Here is a 24,901-nt window from a genome sequence, read left to right as displayed (position 1 = left end):
TACAAAACAAGGTATTATAATTGTCAGTTTACTGCATCAGATATCACTAGATAACACATCGAATGTCAGCTTAAGGGAGAACAATAGAACAGAAGTAGATTCTCACTCTGTTTTCCATCGATTTCTTCACGAGGTTGAAGCTTTTCCAGCGGGAGTCAAACTCGTGTTTGTGGGAGCCTTTGAAATGCAACAAGTCGCTGATAATCTGCAAAGTATCGCAGACAAAGACATAGATTAGTGGTAAGATCAGGAAATCGGCTATTGCCAAGAGTGCTTGGAGACTTTGAGCAATTCAAAACAGCAAATGTGTTTCATATAAATTCAGTGATAACATCTGGCTGCACTTCGGTCGTCTTGAAACCAGATTATTTTAAACTTCAATACGACTTCAGTAAAAAAAAAATCAGTCGATTCCAATACCTGTTTTGATTCCACATCAACAAAAGCAGAAGACCTTGGCACCAAATATTCTGTAATTTCTTGTTTTTAATGACCTAAAAATGCTGGAAGACTCCTGCACAGTCTAAACTGCACAAATAAGTTGCCAATTTATTTGTGCAATTTAGACTGTTCTCTTTTTTTTTTTCTTTTAGGGCAGCTTTGTCTTACAAATATGACAAAAGAGGCGGCTGGTAGCTTAGTGGTTAGTGTGTGTGTAGGCTACACTCTTTCAAGTGTGCAACCCAGCTTCAAATCCGACCTGTGGCTCCTTTACCCACTCTCTCTCTCCCTCTCCCCCGGATATCTGATATTATCCACTATCCTGTCTCTAAATAAAAAGCCCAAAAATAAACCTCTAAAAATGTATGATTAAAAATCTGAAGTTGTTTTTAAAGCTTCTGTTCATTTTGATACTCTCATTGATTCAAAAAATGGAGATTGTATCTTTTAATAACACGTGGTATCGAGAATTTGTCGACCTGAGCCTACAGCATGTTCTACACAGAATACGCAATGCATTGTTGTGGCTGATGAGAGCGAGTGTTTTGATTTATTTTTTATTTAACACTTTGTATCAAGACGTGTTGTGTAATTTCTTGCCTACCTTGATGATGGAGAAAAGAGACTTGGTGTCATCTTCAGAGTGCTCCAGGATGTAATCTGCAAGACGGGTTAAAGGAAATCAGAGACCCGCAGTAAAATGTGAGCGTGCCTGTTTAGCTGAATGTCAAAAAACAACTTGAGGAGTGATGTGGCTTTAGAACAGTCTGTAAACACTTACGCAGCAGCTGTCTCATCACACCACACACAGCATCTCTGTAGTTCTCTCGGGATTCATCTGCAAGAAGAGATAATAGATTAGACTACAGCAGCAGATAATATACACAACATTAATAATCTATTAATACTTCTGAAGTTATTGTTGTACCATATTGCATTCCTGTGTAGAGGTTGGTCTCATCCAGGTTCACCATGCTGTGGACTCTGCGGGAGGAAAAGCAGGTTCACAGCCAAATTAACTTCTTCAGTAAGGACACATCTCTAAGAAATCAAATGTCTGCTTTAAAACATAAGTAAGGACTTTACTTTCAGTTGCCGTTGATCCATGTAATTTAATGAAATATGAGCTCAGCAGTGGATAAAGGTTTCTCTACAGTTCTACCACTTATTGAATTTGAGCTCGACAAACAATTTGGCCCGCCATCTTAACACATCGGTTTACTATCTTTCTAAAGAAGACTTTCAGGAATATCAACCAGTCGTGTCTTTTTCAGTTTGTTGTTGTCAGTAAAGAGTTATGTGTGTGAACTGCTTACAGTTCAGGAATGGGCTCTCCTTTCAACGGAGGCATCAGACTTCCAGCTCCAAGGAGGCAGTGCTGAACGATTGTCAGGCTCTGCAGGACATCATCCCTGGAAAAAAAATACATGATTACATATTTACATCATCGGGCTAAACAACATAAGCAAGAGAGACTGAGAACATTCAGTCTTCTTTACCTGCCCATGTCCTGTTCCCCCTGTGCAAATCTCTGAAGGCGCTGGAGTTCAGGCTGCAGGATCAGGTCCAGTAAATAAAAAGCAAAGGACGTCTCCTCCAAGCTGGGCACGTGCCACCGGATGTCCAAGTTCCACAGGTCCCCTGGCCGACCCCAATCCTGCGTGGGACGAAAACAAACAGCAAGATTATAGTTTTTAACATCACTAAATATCATGTGTCATATAACAGGCTGCATTACCACCAACAACTAAAGTGAAACATTTTAATTTTTGTGACACAGTTTTGACCTTCTTCAAAGTTTGAAGTACTTTTTGAATTTAAACTTTGCAGGATTACTTTATAGGTCAGGTATATCTGAACCAGTTCGCTTGCCAACAACACCTGTTGGTTTAGGCAAAAAAGTGCCTACCTTCTCTGGTCCAAACAAATCCAGAGCATTCAGGAGCAGAATCTAAAGTTAGAAGGAGGACATACTGGCTGCTGCATTGTTGTCAGAGAAGCCAGCACTTCAACATAGCATGTTTCCTTAATGTCTGATCATATAATAAGGTTGTTTTATGATGTGATTCAGGAGATATCTTACATATTGGACCTTTAAATATTTTGCTCCACATAATTACTTTGTTTATTCTGTCCTCTGTCTTTTTAATTAGTCAAATTCTTAATTTTTCTTGTCCAGACCCTGATACCAGCCCATGTCTCCCTGAATTGCTGGGATCCGAGCAATTCTATAAACACATAACACAAAAGGGAAAAATCAGGAAATTCAGTTTTTTCTGATCTTTATTGATCACATAACAAGTAACAAGTGGAAATATACCTAAAAGGGCGGAAACTATCTGCCAGTGCAAGTTCAGTCTCAACACCCAGCCATTTGTTTTGTTGAAAGATCAGAAAGAGTTATGCAATTGTTGAATTTGTTTTTACCGTATATGTTCTTTTTCTTTTATTATTAAATCAATTTATCATTTAATTCATATGTCATATAGTCATAACTATTTATTTTTGGCTTTTATGGCATTTCCTGTCAATCATGCAGACACCTGCGGTGCCTATGACCCTGTGAGGTCTGGATAAGTGTGCCATACTTTTATTCTTTAAGATTTATTTTTGGGCTTTTGTGCCTTTAATGCAGAGATAGGACAGTGGATAGAGTCGGAAACCAGGGAGAGAGAGTGGGGAAGGACATGCGGAAAGAGGCGAACCCGGGCCTCCCGATCGAGATGACAGCCTCAATACATGGGGCGCGCGCCCTAACCAATGCGCCACCAGTTATTCACCCCTTTATGCATGTCCAGGACATGTTACAGTTAATTTACAGCACTACAACTTTGACTCAATAAAGCCTGATTTACAGCTGAGACAGAACATTCCCTCAGCCTGTGATACGGCTGGCAAACTGGTCACCATGACAGAGACATGACATTTGTTTTCTGTAGCCGGAGACAGTAATCCAGTCAAGTGATCGACTGTCCATGCTTCAACCCAGGAAGACACTTAATGGGATCAAAGTATAGTCCGCCTCACTGACTAACCATCTAAAGAGGAGAGACGATTAATCAGACCGGGTCAGAGAGGGTGCCACAGAGAGTGTTTTTGGTCCGCTGCTAACCTCGAGACAAATGTTTGTCATAGTATTTTTATTTTATTTTAAAACCAACAGCAAGCTCCTTAACTTCAGTCCTTAAGCACTGAAAACTGGCTGCTCTGTCTGGAGTGGTGGTTGTAAACAAGGTAATCTTGCATATCTGGAAAATGGACTCTGAACCCGCTCTGGGGGATTTGTGGTTTGGAGAAAAGGGGAACACTTTGGAAAGATTTTATAATGATGACAGAGGAAGTGTGTTTCATCAGATCTGCGACCTTGTATTGAAGCTTTTAAAGGAGAGGACGGATGTGGGTCCAATGTAAAGCACATTGCTGGTTATTTCTTCCAGGCCTTTTTTTTTTTTTTTACATGTTAACACACTTGTGTACCTCTGAAAGAGAAACTGTTGTTCTTATAGCTACGGTTGCCATATCATTTTTTATTTTAATTAGGATTTTTATGCCTTTATTTTAGAGATAGGACAGTGGATAGAGTCAGAAGTCAGGGAGAGAGGGAGACCAGAGAATGACACGCGGGAAGGGAGCGAAGGCACTGATTCAAACCCGGGGCCGCCTGCTCTGAGGTCTACAGCCTCTGTACACGAGGCTAGGCTACTGGGGCCCCTCAACCATATTAAAGTTTACTTGTTTTTTTGTATTCTTGAAATTCTCCAGAAGTAAATTGCTTATTAAGAAGAAGAAGCATGCGCTAAGCATCACAGAAGCTCGTTCATTAGACTTGTGGGCATTCATGAGATGTGCAACCAATCAATAACAGTACCTTGATGGGAAGATAGTCGCTGATTGGCTGAGTGAAGCCTCCTGGCACACTGCAATACTCCGTGGGGTAGATGAGGGCTGTGGAGCGCAGGATGTGGTGCAGCAGGTTGCAAGCTAACATGTAGCCCTGCTTACACTTGAGGTGGAGGGTCAACTGCAAAATCTGGACCAGGCTAGAACGATAAGGCAGGATCTTATCGCCATCGACACGAGACACCTGAGGAGCACAGGGCAAAGAGTGAAAAATACAGTGAGGAACAGAACAACAGGTAGAAGGTGTTGGTAAATAAAGGAGCTGGAAGTGTTAAATTTGCGATTTGTGAGCGGGTTAAATCACCTCAGACAGCAGCTGGAGATTCCACAACAACTCCTTGTCAAGCTCCTCGTCATTCAACACTTCCTCATCTGTTAAATATAAAAGTGTGTGTCAGACAAATAACAAAGACTCAAAGGAAAAACACGCACGTCATGCATTTTTTTTTTAAAACCTCCTCATAGAAAAGCAATTGACTGTCAGGTCAGCACTTACTGACGGCAATTTGGTTTATGGCATTGCAGCAGTGTGGCACAAACACCTTGAGTGACTCTGCGGGGTGACACTGAAAACAGAAGCGCGTATGTGATGAAGATAGTGAAGGTTGGCGCTTTTTGCACACATTTAGTAGAGTCCGAGTGGATGAGACTTACCTTGGCTGCTGCTCTGCACATGTCAGCCACCATTCTCCCAGCTACACGCGTCTCAAAGATGTTTGTGGTTGCAAAGTTGAACACCTTTTCCAGAGCAACCTGTTAGAAACAACGGGGGAAAATGGTTTCTTTTAAGTGTAAATTACAGATGTGAAACTGGAGAACAAGAGTGTGATGACAGATCTTTCACCTTGAAGATGTCCAAGGAGCACTGTGTGAGGATGGTGCTAAATGTGGAGGAAAGGCCGAGCTCTACCAGACTCTCCAAATGAGTCATTTTCTCTGTTTCTGTTTCCTCTCGTGTCTGCTCCAGAGTGCTGCTGTCTATCAGGGCAAAGCATCTGCGGGGAGGGAAATTTGATGACGCACTGAACGGGGTAAATGCTGCAGGTTATGAGGCCTGCTCTTTAAGCAAAACAGTGAAATAGACTTCTTAATGCAATTATCGTTTCTAGATTCTGTCAATGATCCAATCATATTGATGTGGTTCTGTGATGTGTGAGAACCCGTTAATGCACTGCACCACTGGATAAGGTAGCTGGTTTAATCTGAAAAAGCGCAACGCTTCCTGTATTTAGGTCAATTTCAAGCGGTCTGTGTGGTTTTTGGTCTGCACCCAGGTTTGATCGACAGCTTTTACACCAGTCAAACAAAGTGCAAACGGACTCGAGTTTGTTGTAACTGAACCAAACAGGTTAGGTGTGAAAACGCCCTGAGACAGATTCAGACAAGTTTTATTGAAAGTGTTTATCAGTCAACCTAAAGATGGCTGCAATTTTTATTTCTATTAAACTATGTCACTGGAAACAATATTTGGAAATGATTGTCTTGTCTTTAAAGCTGAGTGTTTATCTTCATCAGAGTGTCACGCACCTGTCCATGAACTGAAGCACAAAGTCTTCAAACTCTGCTGAGGCCGAGCACATCTCTCTTTCCACCTAAAAGCCACAGAAAAAGTAATAATTAAAAATGTATTCATAAGAAACATTTAACAATTTCCATTCAATTATGCAAAGAGGCGAGAAAGGTATTAGTGTTTCACCTCTGTCAGGTCAGTTCTTTCATGTAAGGCAGACGAACAGTCCACCAAAGGCACAAGGGTCACAAATGTTGCAATAAACTGGAACGTGATCTGCGGGAACAGGGATGAATTTTAAAGAGGATTTAAGGAATTTAACACAAAAACACAAAACAGAAACATTTGGATATTTAGGTAGAAGAAAGGTATGAATACCATGCACTTGCTGAAGTCATTCGGGTCCACGCCCGGCAGTGCCCTCATGAGGAGGGGCAGCATGTGAGTAGGCCCCTCAGGAAAGCGCTGCCCACCTGACACTAGGCTCCGTGCCACTCCGATCATGCAGCTCAGGGTGGCAGTCAGCTGGTGTGGCTCAGTAAGAGTCTCCAGAGCTGGGTAAGTTCTGAGGTAGAGACAGAAAACAATGAGCGCTTTGTGTTCATTTCAAAATGTGGCCTCGTCTCTTATCTAAAGTTAAAATAATTCTATATATATCATCAGTAGAAGAAAATCTTGCATAAAGGATTTAACCCTGAAACTCCGTAGTTACCTCTCCAGCACGGGGGGAATGACCAGCTCGGGCCTCATTAGAGCGAGGTTCTGCAGGGCCTGGGCTGCGTCGAGGCTGCCCGTCTTGCTGAACATGGCCAGCAGAACTGGCTGCATCATACTCTCCACAAAGTCTGTGATATCCTCCTCTGTGAGCTTGTGACTGTCCGGTATCGGAGTCAGCCATGTGGGTTTTCTGTAGCGCTCTCGGTGCAGCCGCCGTACCACGCTGGCTGGGAGACGCTGGAGCAGCTTCATGAGCTTCATCTGGACATGAGGACAGAGGGACAGAAAGATAAATACATGACAAAGGGGTGGAAGGTGTGCCTCCATGAAGTCTGAACAAATGAAGACTTTGAGTGTGTTGTGTGGAAATCACAGACACACAAACCAGGACAATGTGAACACAGCTTTAACTACTGGAAGAGTCACAGTTAAGGATGGGGACCATTCTTAGTTATACTGGTAGCATTATTGAGACACCTTAACCATCCTAGTCCAAATCGATTCAACCATCCAATACTTTTCTATCATTTAGTGGAAAGACGAACCGACAACACATTTTTATTTTTTATTGCAGGAAAACAAAGAAATGTCTCCTCCAAAAGACTGTATTATTTAAGTTTGTCGTCAAAGCCTAAATTGTGTTTTTCTTGGTGTTTGTCAGAGGGGTGAAATGTCTTTAACACATTGCATGATGCTCCCTGTGTAAAATCAACTGTACCTTTAGCAGTTTAAATAATAAATAAAACAATCTGAAAAGACGCAGGTATTCTTGGTTATCTAAGTTACATTGTGTCATCTAACTCGACCTCAGTGGTGCTTGGTCCTGGTTGAATGCAAAACACTGTTTACATATAATAAAACAACTTCTGTGTGAATGAGCCTCTCGCATGTATCCAGGCAACAGCCTATAAAAGACACAAACCCACAGCCGAAAATAAAGGTACGAGTATGAGGACACGCTGACTTGCTGCCTCATATCTAGTTCAAGGGAGGGGGTGGGGGGGTCCTCAAAAACAGAAAGGCATGTGGCTCTGTGCCCACTGACCTTTAATAGCATCCCAACTGTCTCACTCACATGTCCCCTTGTTATTTCTGAAGTCAGAGCTGATGTAAACCCCGTCAGCCGACGTGATTCAGGAAGCTTCCTAGAAAAACGATGACGAGTGTGTACGCCTTCTGTAATTGTAAATATTGCCGGCATGTGCCACGGTATGCAGTGTGAACATAACGCTGGATTATAGTTTGAACAAGCCTGAGGGTGAGTTATAAAAAAAAAGAAACTTGGTAGGAGTCAAACCACCATGACTCATGATTCTTATAGTTTTTAAATCTTTGTTATAATTCTGTCATTCATAGTGAGACTTTCTCTTAATGTTTACTTTTAAACATATATCTGACAGCTGTGTGAGTTTGAAAAGATCCACTTTTGATCTGTAAGAGGACATAATAAGGCTCAGAGGTTTGCTGTTGTACTTCTTACTATAAGCCACAGACTTTACATGAACAACATGAATTTTCCCCCTGAGGGTCTTTTGTGTTTTTCTGTTTGTTTTGTACAGTAAATATTAGCCTGTAGTGGGCTGGTCTCAATTAGAAAAAAAAACAGGATGTTGTGCACTTCCTGGTTCAAATGAAGGGTTGAGCAAATGGTTAACACTTCAATGACATCAGTGAGGTTGTTTACTCAAGAGGCCGCCACATGTGATAAACCACACCAACAGGCCTCTGATAAACTGGAGTGTCACAGAGTGAGAGTGCTGAACACTTTATAACCAAAAAAAACAATACATGTATACACACACATCCCCCTCCCCATGTTTATCTGCTATTTTGCTACTTTCAATATAGAACAGAAAATAGTGAAGGAAATGTTTGACATGCAGACCTTACTTCAAGGTGCACCAACTGTGAAAATCAGAGCAGCCAACGATACCAGAGTTTAAGATAACAATTTGACCAATTTCCATGTTGTTGTTTTTTTCATTACTTTGTATGTCTTTGCATATTTTTTTCAAATGAGCTGTGTGGTTTAATGTATTTAAACAGTTGTAAGCAGTCCTTCTTTTTGAAATTTCTCCGGATCTCGTTTAATGAACTGCATGTTGCTGAACTTTCCCAGAGACAGTTAAAGACTCACACACTGCAAACACATTTTTTCCAGCAAGTGACTTTCTTTCCTCCAACATTAACTGCATGCAACACAGCAGATGCACATCATCTAGTGACATCAAGGCATGCCACACTATTTGCAGATTGGTTGATGTCTACCAACAAGGCTGAAATGGCCCAATCGCCCTGTTCCTCAGATGCATCCCTAAGGGTAACTAAAAAAGTCTGAATTCATTTAATGTGACCGTGCTTTTGAATTTTGTGGCTCCTTCACTTTGGAACTCTCTTCCTCTGCGATTACGCTCTGCATCTTCGATTGAAGCTTCGCTTTTAAAAAGCTCCTTAAGACTCGTCTTTTTCCAGCTAGCTTTTGACCACATTTAATCCAGTTGTTATTATGTGATGACATTTTTGTTGTTTTTTCTGTATTCTTCTTTTCTGATTTTCAAAAGAAGTAAGAGGAGACTCACCAACCAGCGGCCATGGTTTGACGGGTGGAAGAACGACGTGATGCTGTTAAAAAGGCCACTGAGCTGCTCTTGAGCTTGCTTGCTGGGTCCTCCCTAAAAATGTTCACAGAGAAACATGATCATGATTATTATGGCAGCATTTACTTTCACCAAACACCTAATTTATCTGCAATCAACTTACCAGAAGTGAAGACACCCAGAGTACCACATGGCTGATGTCGTAGGCATTGGTGACGTACCGTGGCACCATCATCTGACTGGTACCCACGGGGAGATTCAGACTCCTCAAAATCCTTGTGAAAATCTGAAATAAGAAAGACAGAACAATTAGATTCTGAGATTCTGATATTCTGATATATTCTAATGTCTAATCATTTTGATAATCCAAAGCAAATGAGCAACAGTTTTCCCCTCAAGCCATCAGAATTCTGAACTCACCCTTGTGCTATATAATTGACATATTCCTACATATTTCTTTCTTGTATGGTCATCCAAAATTTTGATTCTGAATCTGATCTGGAAGTTTGGGCCTACAATATCCCTGCTCCTATAAGGCAGGAGATGATCCAGCTCTAATTCCTGTTGAGGGAATTTCTAGATACTTGACTTCACACAAGAAAGATTCACAAGACTCAGATGGCTTCAGCTGAAGTTGTTGATATAAGACTCCAGAGGAGAAATGACATTAAACAGCACACGTGATACAGTGTCTTGCCGAGCCAGTTCTGTCAGACCGTCCCATAGGCTTGATATATATCCTCAAGATGATGTTAAAGTGAGAGACATGTTACCCTACCTATGTCTTTGTGTATTTTATTTCTTCAATTTGTTGCTGAGATGCTTTAATGTTGTGTATGAACGACTGGGATTTAATCTTTCAGCTTTAGACAAAGCAGTGTCGATAAGAAAGGTGTGATAAATAAGACGCTGTGAGTATGCCAATAATATCTCATAAGAACAAGAACGAGGCTTAACTATCCTTGAAGGACGATACTGGTAAAGGAAACAACACATTTCTTCAATAGAAAAACTCCATATGGAAGTCAAAATGCTTCTCTGGTCGCTGAACACTCGCCTTTCCTCTCACTAAAGAAATGACTAGCACATGAGAGCATGTGCCACAAACCTGAAAATCAGGGTCTCTGAATACAAGTCAGAAATCTCTGCCTGATTTTGGAATCGGACGTGAACTTTGAAAATCAGAATAGAATAACCAGAATGTCGACAGCTCTGACTCTCTGACCTGCTCACAGTCTACAACCCGACCTTCTCAGGTCATCAGGTAGAGGGTCTTTTAGCCGTACCCAGAGTTGGATCTAAAGCTGGAGAGGGGTCCATTACAACTGTCTCTCTACTTTAAAACTAAGCAGAGCAGGTTAGGAGTGCAGCACAAGTTACCATAGCTATGCACCTGGATAAGGTGAACCCTTTGGTGAACCCTTAAAAAACCATGCTTGAAACCTTAAGTAACCTCACTAATCCCTCATGAGTGGCCTCTGGAGTGTCCTTGTTTATGTTTACACATACTGTTGTTGTCAAAAAGGAAAGGATCAAAACAGTGATTCAGCAGAAATGAAAGCATGATGCAATCCACTTCCTATCACGAGGAGACTTTCAAGAAATCATCAACAAGGAAACCTGAGAGTTTGTTTCTCTGATGAGCAGCAGAGGCCATGATGAAACGCACACCATGAGCCAAAAATCCAGAGGTCAGCACACACACGAGAGCATGTGCCACAAACACCAAAACAAGTTTGAAACACTGTAGTGAGTGGGAGAGAGAAAAAACTGCAACAAACCTTTGGGATGTAAGGGTCCCAGTCAATGTAGCCGATGTTGTCATTGGCCAAGCGAGCGAAGAGGTTGACCAGGTGCTGAAAAGAAGAAGGACATGTTGACAGCAGGAACAAAGAAATACTGTTATTGAGACATTTTTTAGACAAATTGATCAACTCACCACTTCCCAGCTTGGAAGATTTTGCACAGACACCCATAAGCTGATCAGCTCATCGAGCCACAACCTGTCAGACAAAAGAAAGGACAACAAACGGTAGAACACAACCCTTCTTAGTACAGGTTTTGTGGCATTGATAAGACGTGCTTCAAATGGAAATATCCTTCACAATGCAGATTCTTCACATTTACCCTCCTCACTGACTATTTCAAAAAGTACATCTGTGCATACTTTTTCATAAGGACTTAATCTACAAGTTGATTTACTTTAGCTGTTTTTGGGGCTGTTATTGCCTTTATAGGATAGGACAGCTGAAGAGAGACAGGAAAAGCTGGCAGGAAAGAGAGAGGGGGATGACATGCAGCAAAGGGCCAAGGTCAGATTTGAACTCACGATCGATGCAACAAGGACTATTTCCTCAGTGCATGGGGCGCCCCCCTACAAGGTAAGTTTACATATTATGCAAAATGCACTTTACCACGGGTTTCTAACACTAGTATGTGTTCCTAGTCTGTCTACAAAACCCCCTATCCTCTCCGTCTTTTGCCTGCACCACTTTTCAGAAAATGTGTGCTCAAACAGGCTGTCTCGAGATTTTCCCTTAATGACATCACAAAGGGCAGTAACCCCTCCCCCAGGTGGGTGACACTCCCATAGCTAGGTGTTTGTTCTGCCCTCTGAGTCTGCATTCTTACCGTAAACAATAGGACATGGAGTGAGAAAGCCCGAGACACCCAAGCCCTTCTAGAGAGGGGCGTAGTCAGACACAGCTCATTTACATTTAAAGGTACAGACACAGAAACAGCATGTTGTGAGCAGGGCTGAAATAGATGGGTTTATAGGCATGATCAAATAGATGACCAGAGTGGATTTAGAACAAGAAACTTCACAGACATGTTTTGGGGCGCTCTGAGCTCCTCTGGTGCTTGATTCATGTTATTTTTTGACCAAAGCACAGCACAGATGTTTCATTTAGACCACGGGACAGTTTGACAAGGTGGAAAAGGGTTTCTGCCCTGACGTCTTCTATGACATTCCAAGATGTTGCCCCTAAAGATGTGTGCTATTTGGTGTTAATTATAAGTAAAGTTCTAATAATGTCAATGGGTAAAAGTGGAGGAAGTTGAGGGTGAAACGTGCTTTGTTGTCCTCCTGTTTCAGAAGGATAGACAGAGATCATTACTTGTTGCATCAGCTCAGCACTCTAACATTATTAAGGCATTAAGTCGGCGTTGACATTTGGAAGAGATTCTCTGCCAGCATTAAGTGGACTAAGAATTCACTCACTACATCTCCACACTTTGGCACAGTGAGATGAGAGAGAGGCAGACAATATGGAATAAAAATAAAAGAAGTCTGTTTTTTAACAAGGCATAAAAATACTAAAATAGTAACAGGAACCCATGTGTATTTCTGGATTCTTTTTTGTTAAGGGAACATAAAATTGGAGCTGGGGTTTGGTTATTTTTACAGCACTTGCTTTAGATTCTCACTACAGGAAACACCCCCTCACATTTTCACAAAGGCATCTCTGTATGGCTGGCATCATGACGTGTATGTCGGGATCCTCTGCCTTTATACACAACTGACACATCCCCACTTGTGATTCATTCATTTTTTTCTCCTACGGACCGGATCTCAAGGCTGAAAAGCTACACTACAAAGCGAAAGCTTGGGTCATAACCGTACGTAGGAGAGGATGAGAAGTTTCTTACTTGAACCCTTTGTGGTGCAGCTCTGGAGGCAGGGTTGTGGGTAGGAAGAGCTCAAAGTAGCTGATTGCTCTCTGCATGGTGACATCAAAGGGACAGAGGAGCGGCCTCCACTCATCCAACATCTCCTGAGTTGCAGACTCTGAAAAGTATCTGTATGAACGAAGAGACAACAACAGTTTTTTAAGGCATGGATGGCGAGAATGTTATTAATATAATTTGTAAGCTTATGAATAGGTATAAACGACCTCCAAACGTGCAGAGCAGCTTAGATGGTACTACAAAGATGGAAAGCCTCTTAGGTCACTTACAAATCACATCCTCACACACATGAACACTCAACTTATGCAAGACTGACAACCAGACTTCCCTGTCGGACTTAATGAAAACCCTTAGTTACATGACAGCTGTCACTCCTTTGAATGATAAATGGACTTGAGCTTGCGAGCGCTTTTCTAGTCTTCTGACTACTCAAAGTGCTTTGACACGGCAGGTCACACCTACACATTCACACACTGATGGCAGAGGTTGCTATGTAGAGTGACCATAAGTAAATAATCCATTCATACTCGTTAACATGCCGCCAACGAAGCAGTGGGTGCAACTTTTAAGTGTCTTGCGCAAGGACACATCGGACATGCGGCTGCAGGAGCTGGGGATTGAACCCCCAACGTTCTGGTTGAGAGATGACCGACTCTACCAACTGAGCGACAGCCATCCCTTCACACTACGGAAGTGGATGGGAGAGGATGCTACAGTGCATAGTCTGTCAATAATAAGCCCGTTTAGAGGTCTCATTGCTACTCTGGGTTCCATAAAAATTTGAAACAATCTGCCATAAGTTTGAAGACTATTGTTATTATCTGTAGTGTACAAGACAAAAGGGCTAAGCCCTGCTAGCCCATTGTACCGGTCTTCCCTCGAAAAATGTTAATACTGGGGGCACCTCTAGTGGTTAGTGCACGCCCCAGGTACAGAGGCCATAGTCCTCCAAGGGGACGGCACGGGTTAGAATCTGACACCTGGCTCTTTTCCCGCATGTCATTCCCCACTCTCTCTCTCCCTGCTTTCTGAGACTATCCACTGTCCAAAAAAAGGAATAAAAAGCCCCAAAATAGACCTTAAAAAAAATGTACTTGGGAATAATGTGTGTAAGCTGTAGAAGTCATACACCTGGCACATTTTAGGTGTAAGTGTAAATCCTGTATTTCCATTGGAATTACAGTCTCACGTGGGGGTATTTTCATGCTTCCTTATGTGCTCGTGTAAACCCAGAAGGTTATTTCAGGTCACTCCAAATCCACTGGACACCTTGAAAAAGACGGATACTTCCAACCAAGTCTCTCACAGCTGAGCGTCTCAGCGGCTCGCCACGAGTCACTCTCCCTTCTCACCGTAACAGGAATCTCTCTCACACAAGACAAAATTAGATGAGATAATAGGATTATCTTGCTAAGTGCAAACAGAGTGACGAGTCCTAGTGCTCTCATAAGATATCTGCACAGGCACAACACGATGACGGCCAAAATCAGGGACCTGCTTGTGGCACCAAAACTGCAGAGTGGTGAAGCTATTAAGTGAAGCCTTTCTGATATTCTTTGGCCACAACAACATCCGATATATAACCAACATTTAGGGGTTTCTTCTTGACCAGCTGGGCTTTTCACACTATTACAATTCTGTTATATCCTATTATTAAATATTTAATTAATTGCTTTTAATACAATCAATTGAATCTCAGTCTATTGTACCTCTATTAATAGCAGCATTAATGAGATTGAAATGTACTTACGGTCTGCAGCTTTTCACGAGGGTTTTCAGCACACTCTCCACGGAGCTGCAATAAATCAAATAAAAAGAGGAATGTCATGGCCTGAAACAAACGACTAAAAAACTGACACACAAATGTTAGGGTTAAACAATCTCCACACCAATGCAACTTGACTTTGATTGCATGCACACAGAAACTTTTTTTACACACCTTATGGAAAAAAAACCTGACCAGGAAATAGTTATAAAACGGCAGCATCAGGCTTATATATATAGACAGTGATTGCAGATAGTGGTTGACTCTCCTGGCTGAATTGTGGTGGATGTAGATATGTGTTCATTCATGTCATTGCTTTGTTTTCATCACTGCTCTACCTGGCTGTTGAGAGCTGCTCCTGGATTAAGGACTAATAATAAAACGTCTCACACATCACAAACTCCTGACATGATTATCTTCACATATAGACCGCAAACGCAGGTCACATAACAGTGTTGAAAGCCCCGGACCAATATAACCTCAGCTTTTGAGCTTCCCACCCACAATCCCACCGGTCTGCTCACATGCAAGCTCAAGCCATGCCTGGTTGGAAAAGCCCTGCCAATCCCGCTCAACAACTGTTTATTTATGCCCACATCACCCAAGTCCATTTGGCACTAACATACTCCACATATCACTCTAACAATAGGTGAATTTGTGGCAACACTGCAATCCAAGCTGCTGCTACCTAAATAGAAAGGGTCTCTCCAAATGGTTAGCGCTATGATCAAACAACACACAAACCACAGACCCGGGTCAAACTCATGCTCTGCGAGTCCAAGTCCAAGAACAACAAGAACTACTCAAGCTGAGTGTCTTATTTCAAAGTGTTCGGGCACTCATGGAGAAGAAGGAACCCTGGACTGGACTACATGACCTTTGGATCTGAGTTCAAACCCTGCACGTTTGCCCCAACACATACCAGAAGGGGAGAAAACGTGACAAGAGCAAGAGCTTCTCTGTTAGCCCTAAAAATGCTGAATGAATGGCAGTGATGATTAGCAAAACACTAACATCCCATAATTGATTATCAATAGCACAAATGCAACTCATCCAATGTTGAAACGGAGAATATTCTTTTTTTTTGGAAAATGTTAAGCCCACTTTAAAGTTTGATGCCAGCAACACGTTTAAAGAAAATTGGTCAGTAGCACTGAAATACTGAAAAAGTAGTGAAATGTTTAAAAAAAAAAAAAAAAAAAACATCTGAAGGAACATCTCACAGTTAGTGAGGTTAACGGGGACAGGTCAGTGACATGTTTGGGTATAAAGAAAGTCTTTCTGAAGTAAAGATGGAGAGGGGATCACCACTCTGTGAAAGACTGTGCTGCCCGACCCGTTCTCCAAGCTTAAGAGGAGAAGGACCATCCGGCGTGTCATTGGTGCACAGTTCAGAATCCAGCATCCATGATGGTATGGGGGGGCATTAGTGCACAGGGCAGTGGTAACCTGGACATTTGTGAAAACTCCATTAGTGCTGAACCATATATACAGGTTTTGGAGCAACATATTAAGCCAAATAGACAACTTATTTTTAGGGATGGCCTTGCATCAAGACAAGGCCAAACCACATCCTGAACCTATAACAGCAGCATGGTGCCATAGTAAAAAAAAAATCCAGGAGGACAAACTGGCCTTCCTGCAGCCTGGACTTGTTCCCTACTGAAAATGTTTGGCGCATTATGAGTCATAGAAGAAGATGCTGAACTTTTCAACAGCTGAAATCCCACATTAAGCAAGAATGGGAAAACATTACACTTTCAAAAATAAAATAAATCTTTCCTTTAGTTTACGGTCTCCTCAGTTCCTAAAACACTTAAAAAAGAAAGTGATGCAGCAGAGTGGTACACATGACCCTGACCCAACTTGTTTGAAACATGTTGCTGGCATCAACTTTAAAATGAGCATACAACTTTCCAAAAACAATGAAATGTCTCAGTTTCAACACTTGATCGATTTTCTTAATGTGTTTTTTTTTTTAGGCCATTTTCACTTTTTTGGAGAAGACAGCTTAATGCTGAGAGACAGGAAATGTTGTAAGAGAGTGGGGGACGACATGTAGCAAAGGGCCAAGGTTGGACTCGAACACCCGGCTGCTGAAGAGGACTACAGCCTCTGTACATGGGGGGCCATGACATAACCGCTTGGGTATCCTACGCCCTCTTGGTGTCATTTTAAATTAAATAGGAGGTGATACTGTATTGCAAAACATCACATTTTGTGTGTTGTTTTTTTTTTTTACATTTTACACAACATCCCAACTTTTTAGGAAGTGTGGTTGTAGATAATTGCTGAGAAATTAATAATGTATTTTGCCACTTCATAGCTTATGAGGTAAAACGTGTTATGTTGGGTAACATTAACGTCTCTAACTGCATTACATCTGTATACGCTCCTTCTCATGATGTCACTGTATCCCTGCCACATAATCCACTACAGACGAAAAACTGAGAAGCATAAAATGACAGATTATGAAAAATACTTGGAAAAATATTGAAGAAACAACAGTCCATTGTCAACGCCTAATGGTTAAAAGAAAAACCTTTTTAGCTGCAGTGCGACAGTCTCCGATATGGGTGAAATGTTAACATTGATTAAGTCTTGATTTGTCCTCTGTCACAAGCTTCATATGGGGTGTTTTTTTTTTTTGTCTTCACATGCAATGTAAAAAAAAAAAAAGGTGCCTCAAAAGATGAATTCAAAATAAAACACAAAGAGAAGTATTGTCCTTACCACCTCTGAACCAATTTTAGCATTATGTGTTTAGCGGATGAACGAGGCCGTGGAGAACTGAATGTGAAAGGAGACAAAGGCATAAAGAACACATTCAGCACACAAAAAGTGCCAATCCCTCTAAATGAGAACACACTGTGCATCAACTTATACAATTTATCACGGGTTTGGTGGACATTAGTATGGTTTGGAAAGAGGTGAGCTGGCAATCGGCTGCAGCAGCTTGTTTTCATCAGCTGTGACGTGATAAACACACAATGTTCCCATGGCACCATAAAAGAGCACCTCGCACTGCTTGCTAAGGACCTCGATGGGACATTTTTTTTTAAAAGGGTTTAAAGGAGATAGTAGACGTCAGTAAGAGGAAATGATGAAACAAAGAGATCCCTTTTTTCCTCCAACAGGCGATACAAAAACCACAATTAGTTTTTATTAGAACCAGTAAAACCCATGACCCAAGAGATGTTTGATGCTTTTTGATACCAACTTTACAATCTCCTTTTTTATTTAAACGACCAACTGCATCAAAAAGTACCAACGCTAAAAAGAGCTTCAGCTCTTCAGTCTTATTATCAACCAAAGAAAGAGCGCACTGTCTTAATTGCACGAATATGTTGAAAACCTTTGGGTACCAAAATGTTGCCAACGTATTTGTGAAATTCACACAGTGTGCAGGTGTTTGCTGGTAATTTTTGGTCATTATAAACATGAAATGACCAACCACTGGGTGCCCAGGACTTCTATTTTTGTTGCCGGGGTATCGATATTGACAAATCGCATCAAAGGTTGAAAAAAAATCTGTTATTGTGACAATCCTACAAGAGTTATTTCAAAACTAACTCGAAGATCTACTTCACTTTATGATGGGAAAATATCATAATATCATAATTTGGGATGGAATAAATATTCTGTTTTTACATTGAATTAAAGTTAAGTCGTCAAACCACAAAATTAACTTTGTGAACAACGTTGTTTTTGTCCACAGTGGATAGAATCTTGAAATATTCCGTTAGGTGTTTTATTGCATTAGCGGTGGGTAAACAACGTAAAAAAAAAGAAAAGAAAAGTAAAACTGTGCTCCGAGTAAAAATGGAATCACAGTTTTAAAATGACCAGCAACTTTTTGGTTAATAAAGAAAGCCCAAGATGATTATCCTCCATGTTTATGCTTAGTACAAATAATAAATACATCTTACTCACTTCACAATTATATTGTCACAGATTTCAGTTTTACTGAGAAAAGAAACATAAATGTGAACACAACAGCACATTCTGCTGGAGCTCGATGTACTTCAGGTATAAAATCTAAAACAATTACATTAACAATACAGGCTACTAAAAGCCAACCATCAAGTGTGTACAGTTAAAATATTGTGCATCGATCTCCTCTCTGGTATAGGAATAAGTAATAATGGTAAAAAAATGTTAATAACAGGGATAGAAGAAGTTCAGAAGCATACTTTGGAAACCAGTTGAGGCCCAGATGCTCAGTCTTGGAGAAAAGAATCCGGTCGTGCAGCTCGTACAGCGGTCTCCAGTCCAGCTCAAGGTCCTCCCTCGACAGTAGTTCCCTTTTCCTGTGAGATGAATCAGAAATACAGATAGATGTGAATCACTTTTCTATGAATGATTCATAAAGATGCATAAGAGTCAGACATACAGGTGGGCGGGAATAAGCACAGAGATTCTAGCTCATCGTAATGGCTTTAAGGAAAAAAAAACATCAGGTTGCACAACGGATTATCGAAAGTGAGTTTGCAGCTTTTATATCATGTTACTTAGGGTTACCCTCAGGGTAAACAAAAACACTCAAAAGGATTGTTTACTGTGACATTCAAGAGCGTGTTGGAACAAAACAGAAGGGGTCCAGTCTTACTTGAGGAGGTTGATAAGAAGGCGAGCGAGGCCCTGCATCATGCTGATCTCCAGTCGAGGGATGGTCACTAGCTCGTAGAGCAACTTGATGAAGAGCACATGGTCTTCTTTGCTGAACTTTCGTCCATACAGTCTCATGTACCTACATAAGAAGAGCAGACGTCAGGGAAAGTGCTACAAGTTCAACATGCACAATAAGCGGGCAGTGAGGCTGACAATGTGTAAAACACAAACCCAGTGTTTATGTTACAACAAAGTGAGATCTCATATAAAGTTGTATATGTGTACACAGGTTCATTTAGTTAGTGAAGACTTATTAAAATTGACCATCAAAAAATATTTCATAACTATTAAAATGCCAAACTACCAGTGAACCGAATCTGGGTCAACCCCACAGTAAACTTTCCATCTCTCTGAGCCGGCAGTGACTCACTCTTGGACAGAGCGACGCGCCAGCAATGGGGACTGAAACGGATTAAAGACAGCCCAGCAACGAAGGACAACAAAATGAAACAGCACCCAGAGTAATCCACCGTTTATGTTGACAATATTTTCATTGCTGCTGGATGGGGATTCATTACTAAATAACTGATTAGTAAGTGCAGAAAGAGGGTAAAATGCAATGTGTTTTATTGGTCACAGGATAAATGAAAAAGTATGCATACTCTCCTTTTTCTCAGTTGGTACATTTCTTGACCTGCACTTCCTAATGAAAAAGGTATGGCATGTCTTGTCTGTTTGACACTAAACCTCCAATAGATAAACAAGTTCAACACTGCTTATATGACCCTCTCTACAAAAGCAGAGTTCAAAAAGAAATACACCCTGAAGCTAGTTAACATGAAACCGAATACAAGTCCATAAAATCGAATTCCGAGATAACTGTTCTGTTATATCTTATGAGCAATCATCTGACTCGCTGCTTCACAGAGAAAAAGGAAAAGAAAACCAGCACCAGAACAGTTATGAAAGTGACCTACTGTTGTGCTGCACTGCCAGGGTCAGGTTATGTATCTAACAGTTTACTGTTCCCATTATGAAACCCATACTGTCCCTAATCATGTACAACAGGGTGGTTTGTAGTCTCTAGGCATAAATGGTTAGCCAACATTTAATCACTCCTCAAAACACATAAGGCTATTGGGCAATACAGGCTCTCGGCACCGTCAGAGATAAGCTACAGTGAAAGACGCAATTCATTCACCACAGTGTTCAGTTGCAACAGGGACAAGCTGTTAGCCTAGCAAACATTATATGCTAAATGTCACCCTACAGCAATAAGCTGAGGCCTGAAGGGGACCAACAAACATTTTTAAGGACTCCAGAATCACCTGTTTGTCTCAAGATTGCTACATCCATGTCACCTTTACACGTTGAAACCTATTGTGATTATTTTATTCAATCAATGATGTTTTATTGATCTTGCCTATGCCTGGTTCAAAATCAAGTCTTTAAAGCTGACTTTTTGTTATATTCTTCAAATGATAAAAATATTGAGATATACATGGTGTATTGCCATTCAGCTAAAAATATAAAGATGTGATTTTGACGCATGTCGCCCAGCCATAAGACTACTTAATATGCATGCAACTGTATATACTAAGGATGTAAAGATTAATGCTAAAATCCTGATAAAAATCGATTCATAGGTGTCAAGATTCTCATCAGTACTCTGACAAATTAATCGCATTGATATTGTTAATATCAGCAGCTGTAGAGCAAGATTTTGAAATTGGGAACACACCACGGTGTTTTAAATCGAGGTGTGGAAGCATTTTGGCTTCCCCAAAACAGAAAATGAAAGAAGTGAGAAGATAACAGACGAAACAAAAACTGTGTGCAAGAGTAGATAGACAGACAGATAGATAGATAGATAGACAGATAGACAGATAGACAGACAGACAGACAGACAGACAGATAGATAGATAGATAGATAGATAGATAGATAGATAGATAGATACTTTATTGATCCCAAGGGAAATTCAAAGCATCCAGTAGCAGGTTACAAAGACGTACATGACATGAAACATTTGTTACAAATTAAACCACCCCAATCCCTTCTTAAAACATACTTTAATGTGATGTCGTCTTCTTAATGTCTTTTCTTACTGGTTTTACTATTTTTATCTTATTACTGTTCTTTTATTTATGCTCATATCTTAACTCCTCTTATGTTTTAACTTGGTAATTTCTTATCTTACTTAGTCTATTTATATTTCATATTTATTAATATTATAGTTTTGGGTTTTTTGATCATTTAATAACTTGTTTCTATTTCTTTTACTACTCTTACCTTCTTATTGCTGTTTATCTTTTTATTTGCTTTTAGCTCTTTTAGTTTCTTACATCTTTTTAAATCTTTGCTCCTCTTGGTCTCAGCTCGTGTTGTTGGGTTCTTGTGTTTCCTGGGTTCTTATGATGGTTCTTGTGTTTCCTGGGTTCTTATGATGGTTCTTGTGTTTCCTGGGTTCTTATGATGGTTCTTGTGTTTCCTGGGTTCTTGTGATGGTTCTTGTTTTGCCTGGGTTCTTGTGTTTCCTGGGTTCTTGTGATGGTTCTTATGTTGCCTGGGTTCTTGTGATGGTTATTGTTTTTCCTGGGTTCTTGTGTTGCCTGGGTTCTTGTGATGGTTCTTGTGTTGCCTGCGTTCTTGTGTTTCCTGGGTTCTTGTGATGGTTCTTGTGTTTCCTGGGTTCTTATGATGGTTCTTGTGTTTTCTGGGTTCTTGTGTTGGTTCTTGTGTTTCCTGGGTTCTTATGATGGTTCTTGTGATGGTCTGGTTCTATATGTCTGTTGGGTATCGTGCACTTTGGGTTCTTTTCTGTTTAATTGTATTTAATTATTTTTAGTATTTAGTATTTGTTATGTTCTTGTTGTTGTTTATGTTCTTCTGTGTTTGGTTGAGTTTGTTCTTGTTTTTGCTGTTTGTCACAGCACTTTGTAAACCTGTGTTTTTAAAAGGTGCTTTATAAATAAAGTTATTATTATTATTATTATTATTATTATTATTATTATTAATTTGCTATTACTGTGGCACTTTCTCTGAGGTTAACATTGAAAGCATTCTGAAGAGATCAACACATGCAGGGAGACTTTAGGAAAAGAAAGATTCGTGTTTACTTACGTGGAAAGTTTCCTCGTCCAGAAGAGCACACCGGGCCATATCTCTCTGAGCTGCACAGCCCGACACAAGTTCCCTTTGATTTTACTCAAGATATCGTTTGACTCGTCGTCTAGTCTGTCCGCATAGGGCAGCAGTTTGTTGTACACGATGTCTTTCTGAGGAACAAATCCCAGCGTGTCGGACTGAACCGTTCTCATTATGACAGAATCCCCCAAACAGCTAGCTTCACAATGCTAGCTTTAGTATTATTATTATTATTATTGATCAACTTCTGTGTAAAGTCAGCTCGATGCTAAGCTACCCGGCTAGCTCACTCTGTGCACGTTCGTTGCTATGCTACCTGACTGTGTTACGTTTAGCTAGCTCACCTTTCTGAAGAAGAAGAAGAAGAAGAAGAAGAAGAAGAAGAGGGTGTTATGGCCCACACGGTGACTAAGTTATCTGATTCACAAGTTGATGACACGCTAGCTAGCGTTAGCCATTTGGCTCAACTTAAGTTCCCCCCTAAACCGATAAAAAACAACATTATATCAGTGTCCTCGTTTACAAACAGGAAGGCTAACGGAGAACACGGAATCCTAAACAACCTGACAACCGGCTAACGGTCTAGCTAAAGTTAGCTCCCTACTACAAAAGCACACAGTCATATCCCGAGGACTGTCAACGTCGACTGATTCATCCAACTAACGGCAGAGAGGAGACGACGACCTACGAGCTTCACAACACCCGCGTCACTTCCGCTAGACGCCGAGAGAACTTCATTACCCAGAATCCCCCACTTCTTCTCCATTCATGCTTTTTTTTTTTGAATGCTAATCCTGACACTGAAGCAGGATGACTCCAAATCCAATTAAGACTTCGTGTCCTCTGAAGTATTTTCTTTAATTTATGTATCACTGATTGCATACTGTCCATTTACAACTCTGTTTTTACACATTTAGAATAAAATAGAATTACTTTATTGATCCCAAACTGGGAAATTGTGGCGTTACAGCAGCAGGTTATCCAAACACACAATATGAGTAAAAAACACAATGTTAGCAAATTTAAAAACAATATAATATTAAATACAAAGTAAATAAGTACTAAAAATATCAAAACTAAGAATGTGAATATATACAACCAGGATTTAACTAAGCATTACTAGTCTTAAATATGGAAGATTAAATGTAAATGTGCAAAAACAGAGTCATAAATGGTTGTAAATTAAATATGAAAGATTAAATATGGAAGATTAAATTGTAAATGTGCAAAAACAGAGTCGTAAATGGTTGTAAATTAAATATAGAAGATTAAATGTAAATGTGCAAATACAGAGTTGTAAATGGACAGTATTGACATAAGTTAAAGTGCATGAGTGCAGACATATTATAAGCAGAAACTATACAATATAACGGCGAGTAGACAGACAAATGAAGTGAACATGAGTGCAGGGATAATTTGTAAATGTAACATGTGCAGAACAGATTACAGTAAGGATAGACAGATATTATCATGATGACAGTTCTCTGCTCACATGAGGTGAGCTGTTGTACAGCGTTATGGCCTTTGGTAAGAAAGATTTCTTGTGTCTGTCCTTGTGACAGCGGAGCTGTATCAGTCTGTTGGAGAAGCTGCTCCGCTGTTTGTCCAGTAGGGTGTGCAGAGGGTGATTTAATCTTTCATATTTAAGACTAATGCTAAATTAAATCCTGGTTGTATATATTCCCATTCTTAGTGTTGATTTTTTGTGTGTGCTTATTTACTTTGTATTTAATATTATATTGTGTTTAGATTTGCTAATATTGTGTTTTTTACTCATATTGTGTGTTTGGATAACCTGCTGCTGTAACGCCACAATTTCCCAGTTTGGGATCAATAAAGTAATTCTATTCTATTCTATATTCTTCTCTACCTCAGTAAAGGTAATGTACAAGTAAAGTAAAGTAAAAAAAATAAATCTTCTGAGCACAATAACTATCTTGTTATTATGGTATGTCCACTGTCCAGAGGCACTGCTTGTAAATAGGTAAGGCAGGCAACTGCTTGGGGCCCCAGGCCAGTAGTGGGCCCCCAAGGACTGTCAAACCTTAAATCACAGCAGTGCCTCAAAATGTGCACATTTTGCAATGACAGTAGAAAACCTCCCTAAGGGGCCTCATCTGATAGGAATTACTCTCTCTTACCTGCTAGTTGTCCCATGCATTATTGTTGTCCCAAATAAAAGCAGAGTAATTGGAGACTTAAGTTACAGAAATAAAAACCTGGCCTATTAGTTTTACAGTATACAAAATTCATCAAAACAGAGAATTAGGGGGTTTTCAGTTTGTGGATTTAGGCTACATTTTTGCATGTGGAACTTAACAACAGGTAAACATAGATCAATGAGGAAAAAAGCATGATAATCTTTACAGCTATAATCAAATCTGCCAAACATACTGTTATTGTAGTAAGGGCAAATTCTGAAACACATGTTTTGACTACAAAAGAGTTATCCTCTTTCCATAACTTTCCACAACCAAATACAATTATCTAATTTTGGTATTAAAGATATTTTACTTGAGGTACTT

The 24,901-nt window shown here is 40.4% G+C and overlaps 1 protein-coding gene across 3 annotated transcripts in view; it reads right to left on the bottom strand.

Annotated features, from left to right (window-relative positions):
* Positions 1-23,035, bottom strand: part of psme4a (proteasome activator subunit 4a) — a 35,517-nt gene extending 12,482 nt beyond the window's left edge. The window contains exons 1-25 of one of the 3 annotated variants that reach the window (XM_065959861.1): positions 22,353-23,035; positions 19,230-19,370; positions 18,814-18,930; positions 18,554-18,586; positions 14,606-14,650; positions 12,817-12,966; positions 11,105-11,168; positions 10,947-11,021; positions 9,329-9,451; positions 9,148-9,240; positions 6,564-6,829; positions 6,230-6,416; positions 6,038-6,127; positions 5,869-5,933; positions 5,186-5,336; positions 4,996-5,094; positions 4,838-4,907; positions 4,646-4,713; positions 4,310-4,525; positions 1,941-2,098; positions 1,758-1,853; positions 1,370-1,425; positions 1,223-1,279; positions 1,046-1,101; positions 107-205 (exon numbers count right to left, since the gene is read on the bottom strand). In XM_065959861.1, the coding sequence (XP_065815933.1) occupies positions 107-205; positions 1,046-1,101; positions 1,223-1,279; positions 1,370-1,425; positions 1,758-1,853; positions 1,941-2,098; positions 4,310-4,525; positions 4,646-4,713; positions 4,838-4,907; positions 4,996-5,094; positions 5,186-5,336; positions 5,869-5,933; positions 6,038-6,127; positions 6,230-6,416; positions 6,564-6,829; positions 9,148-9,240; positions 9,329-9,451; positions 10,947-11,021; positions 11,105-11,168; positions 12,817-12,966; positions 14,606-14,650; positions 18,554-18,586; positions 18,814-18,930; positions 19,230-19,370; positions 22,353-22,549 (2,772 nt within the window). In that variant the 5' untranslated portion in view covers positions 22,550-23,035. Of the gene's footprint in view, positions 1-106; positions 206-1,045; positions 1,102-1,222; positions 1,280-1,369; positions 1,426-1,757; positions 1,854-1,940; positions 2,099-4,309; positions 4,526-4,645; positions 4,714-4,837; positions 4,908-4,995; positions 5,095-5,185; positions 5,337-5,868; positions 5,934-6,037; positions 6,128-6,229; positions 6,417-6,563; positions 6,830-9,147; positions 9,241-9,328; positions 9,452-10,946; positions 11,022-11,104; positions 11,169-12,816; positions 12,967-14,605; positions 14,651-17,353; positions 17,411-18,553; positions 18,587-18,813; positions 18,931-19,229; positions 19,371-22,352 lie in introns of all 3 variants that reach the window. The other 2 variants (XM_020632779.3, XM_065959862.1) reach the window with 2 other exon arrangements.
* Positions 23,036-24,901: the final 1,866 nt, after the last annotated feature.

The sequence above is a fragment of the Labrus bergylta genome, chromosome 10 (assembly GCF_963930695.1).
Source record: "Labrus bergylta chromosome 10, fLabBer1.1, whole genome shotgun sequence".
Classification (NCBI taxonomy): domain Eukaryota; kingdom Metazoa; phylum Chordata; class Actinopteri; order Labriformes; family Labridae; genus Labrus; species Labrus bergylta.
Note: the sequence above shows the minus strand (reverse complement) of the source record. Positions and strands in the feature narration are given on the sequence as shown.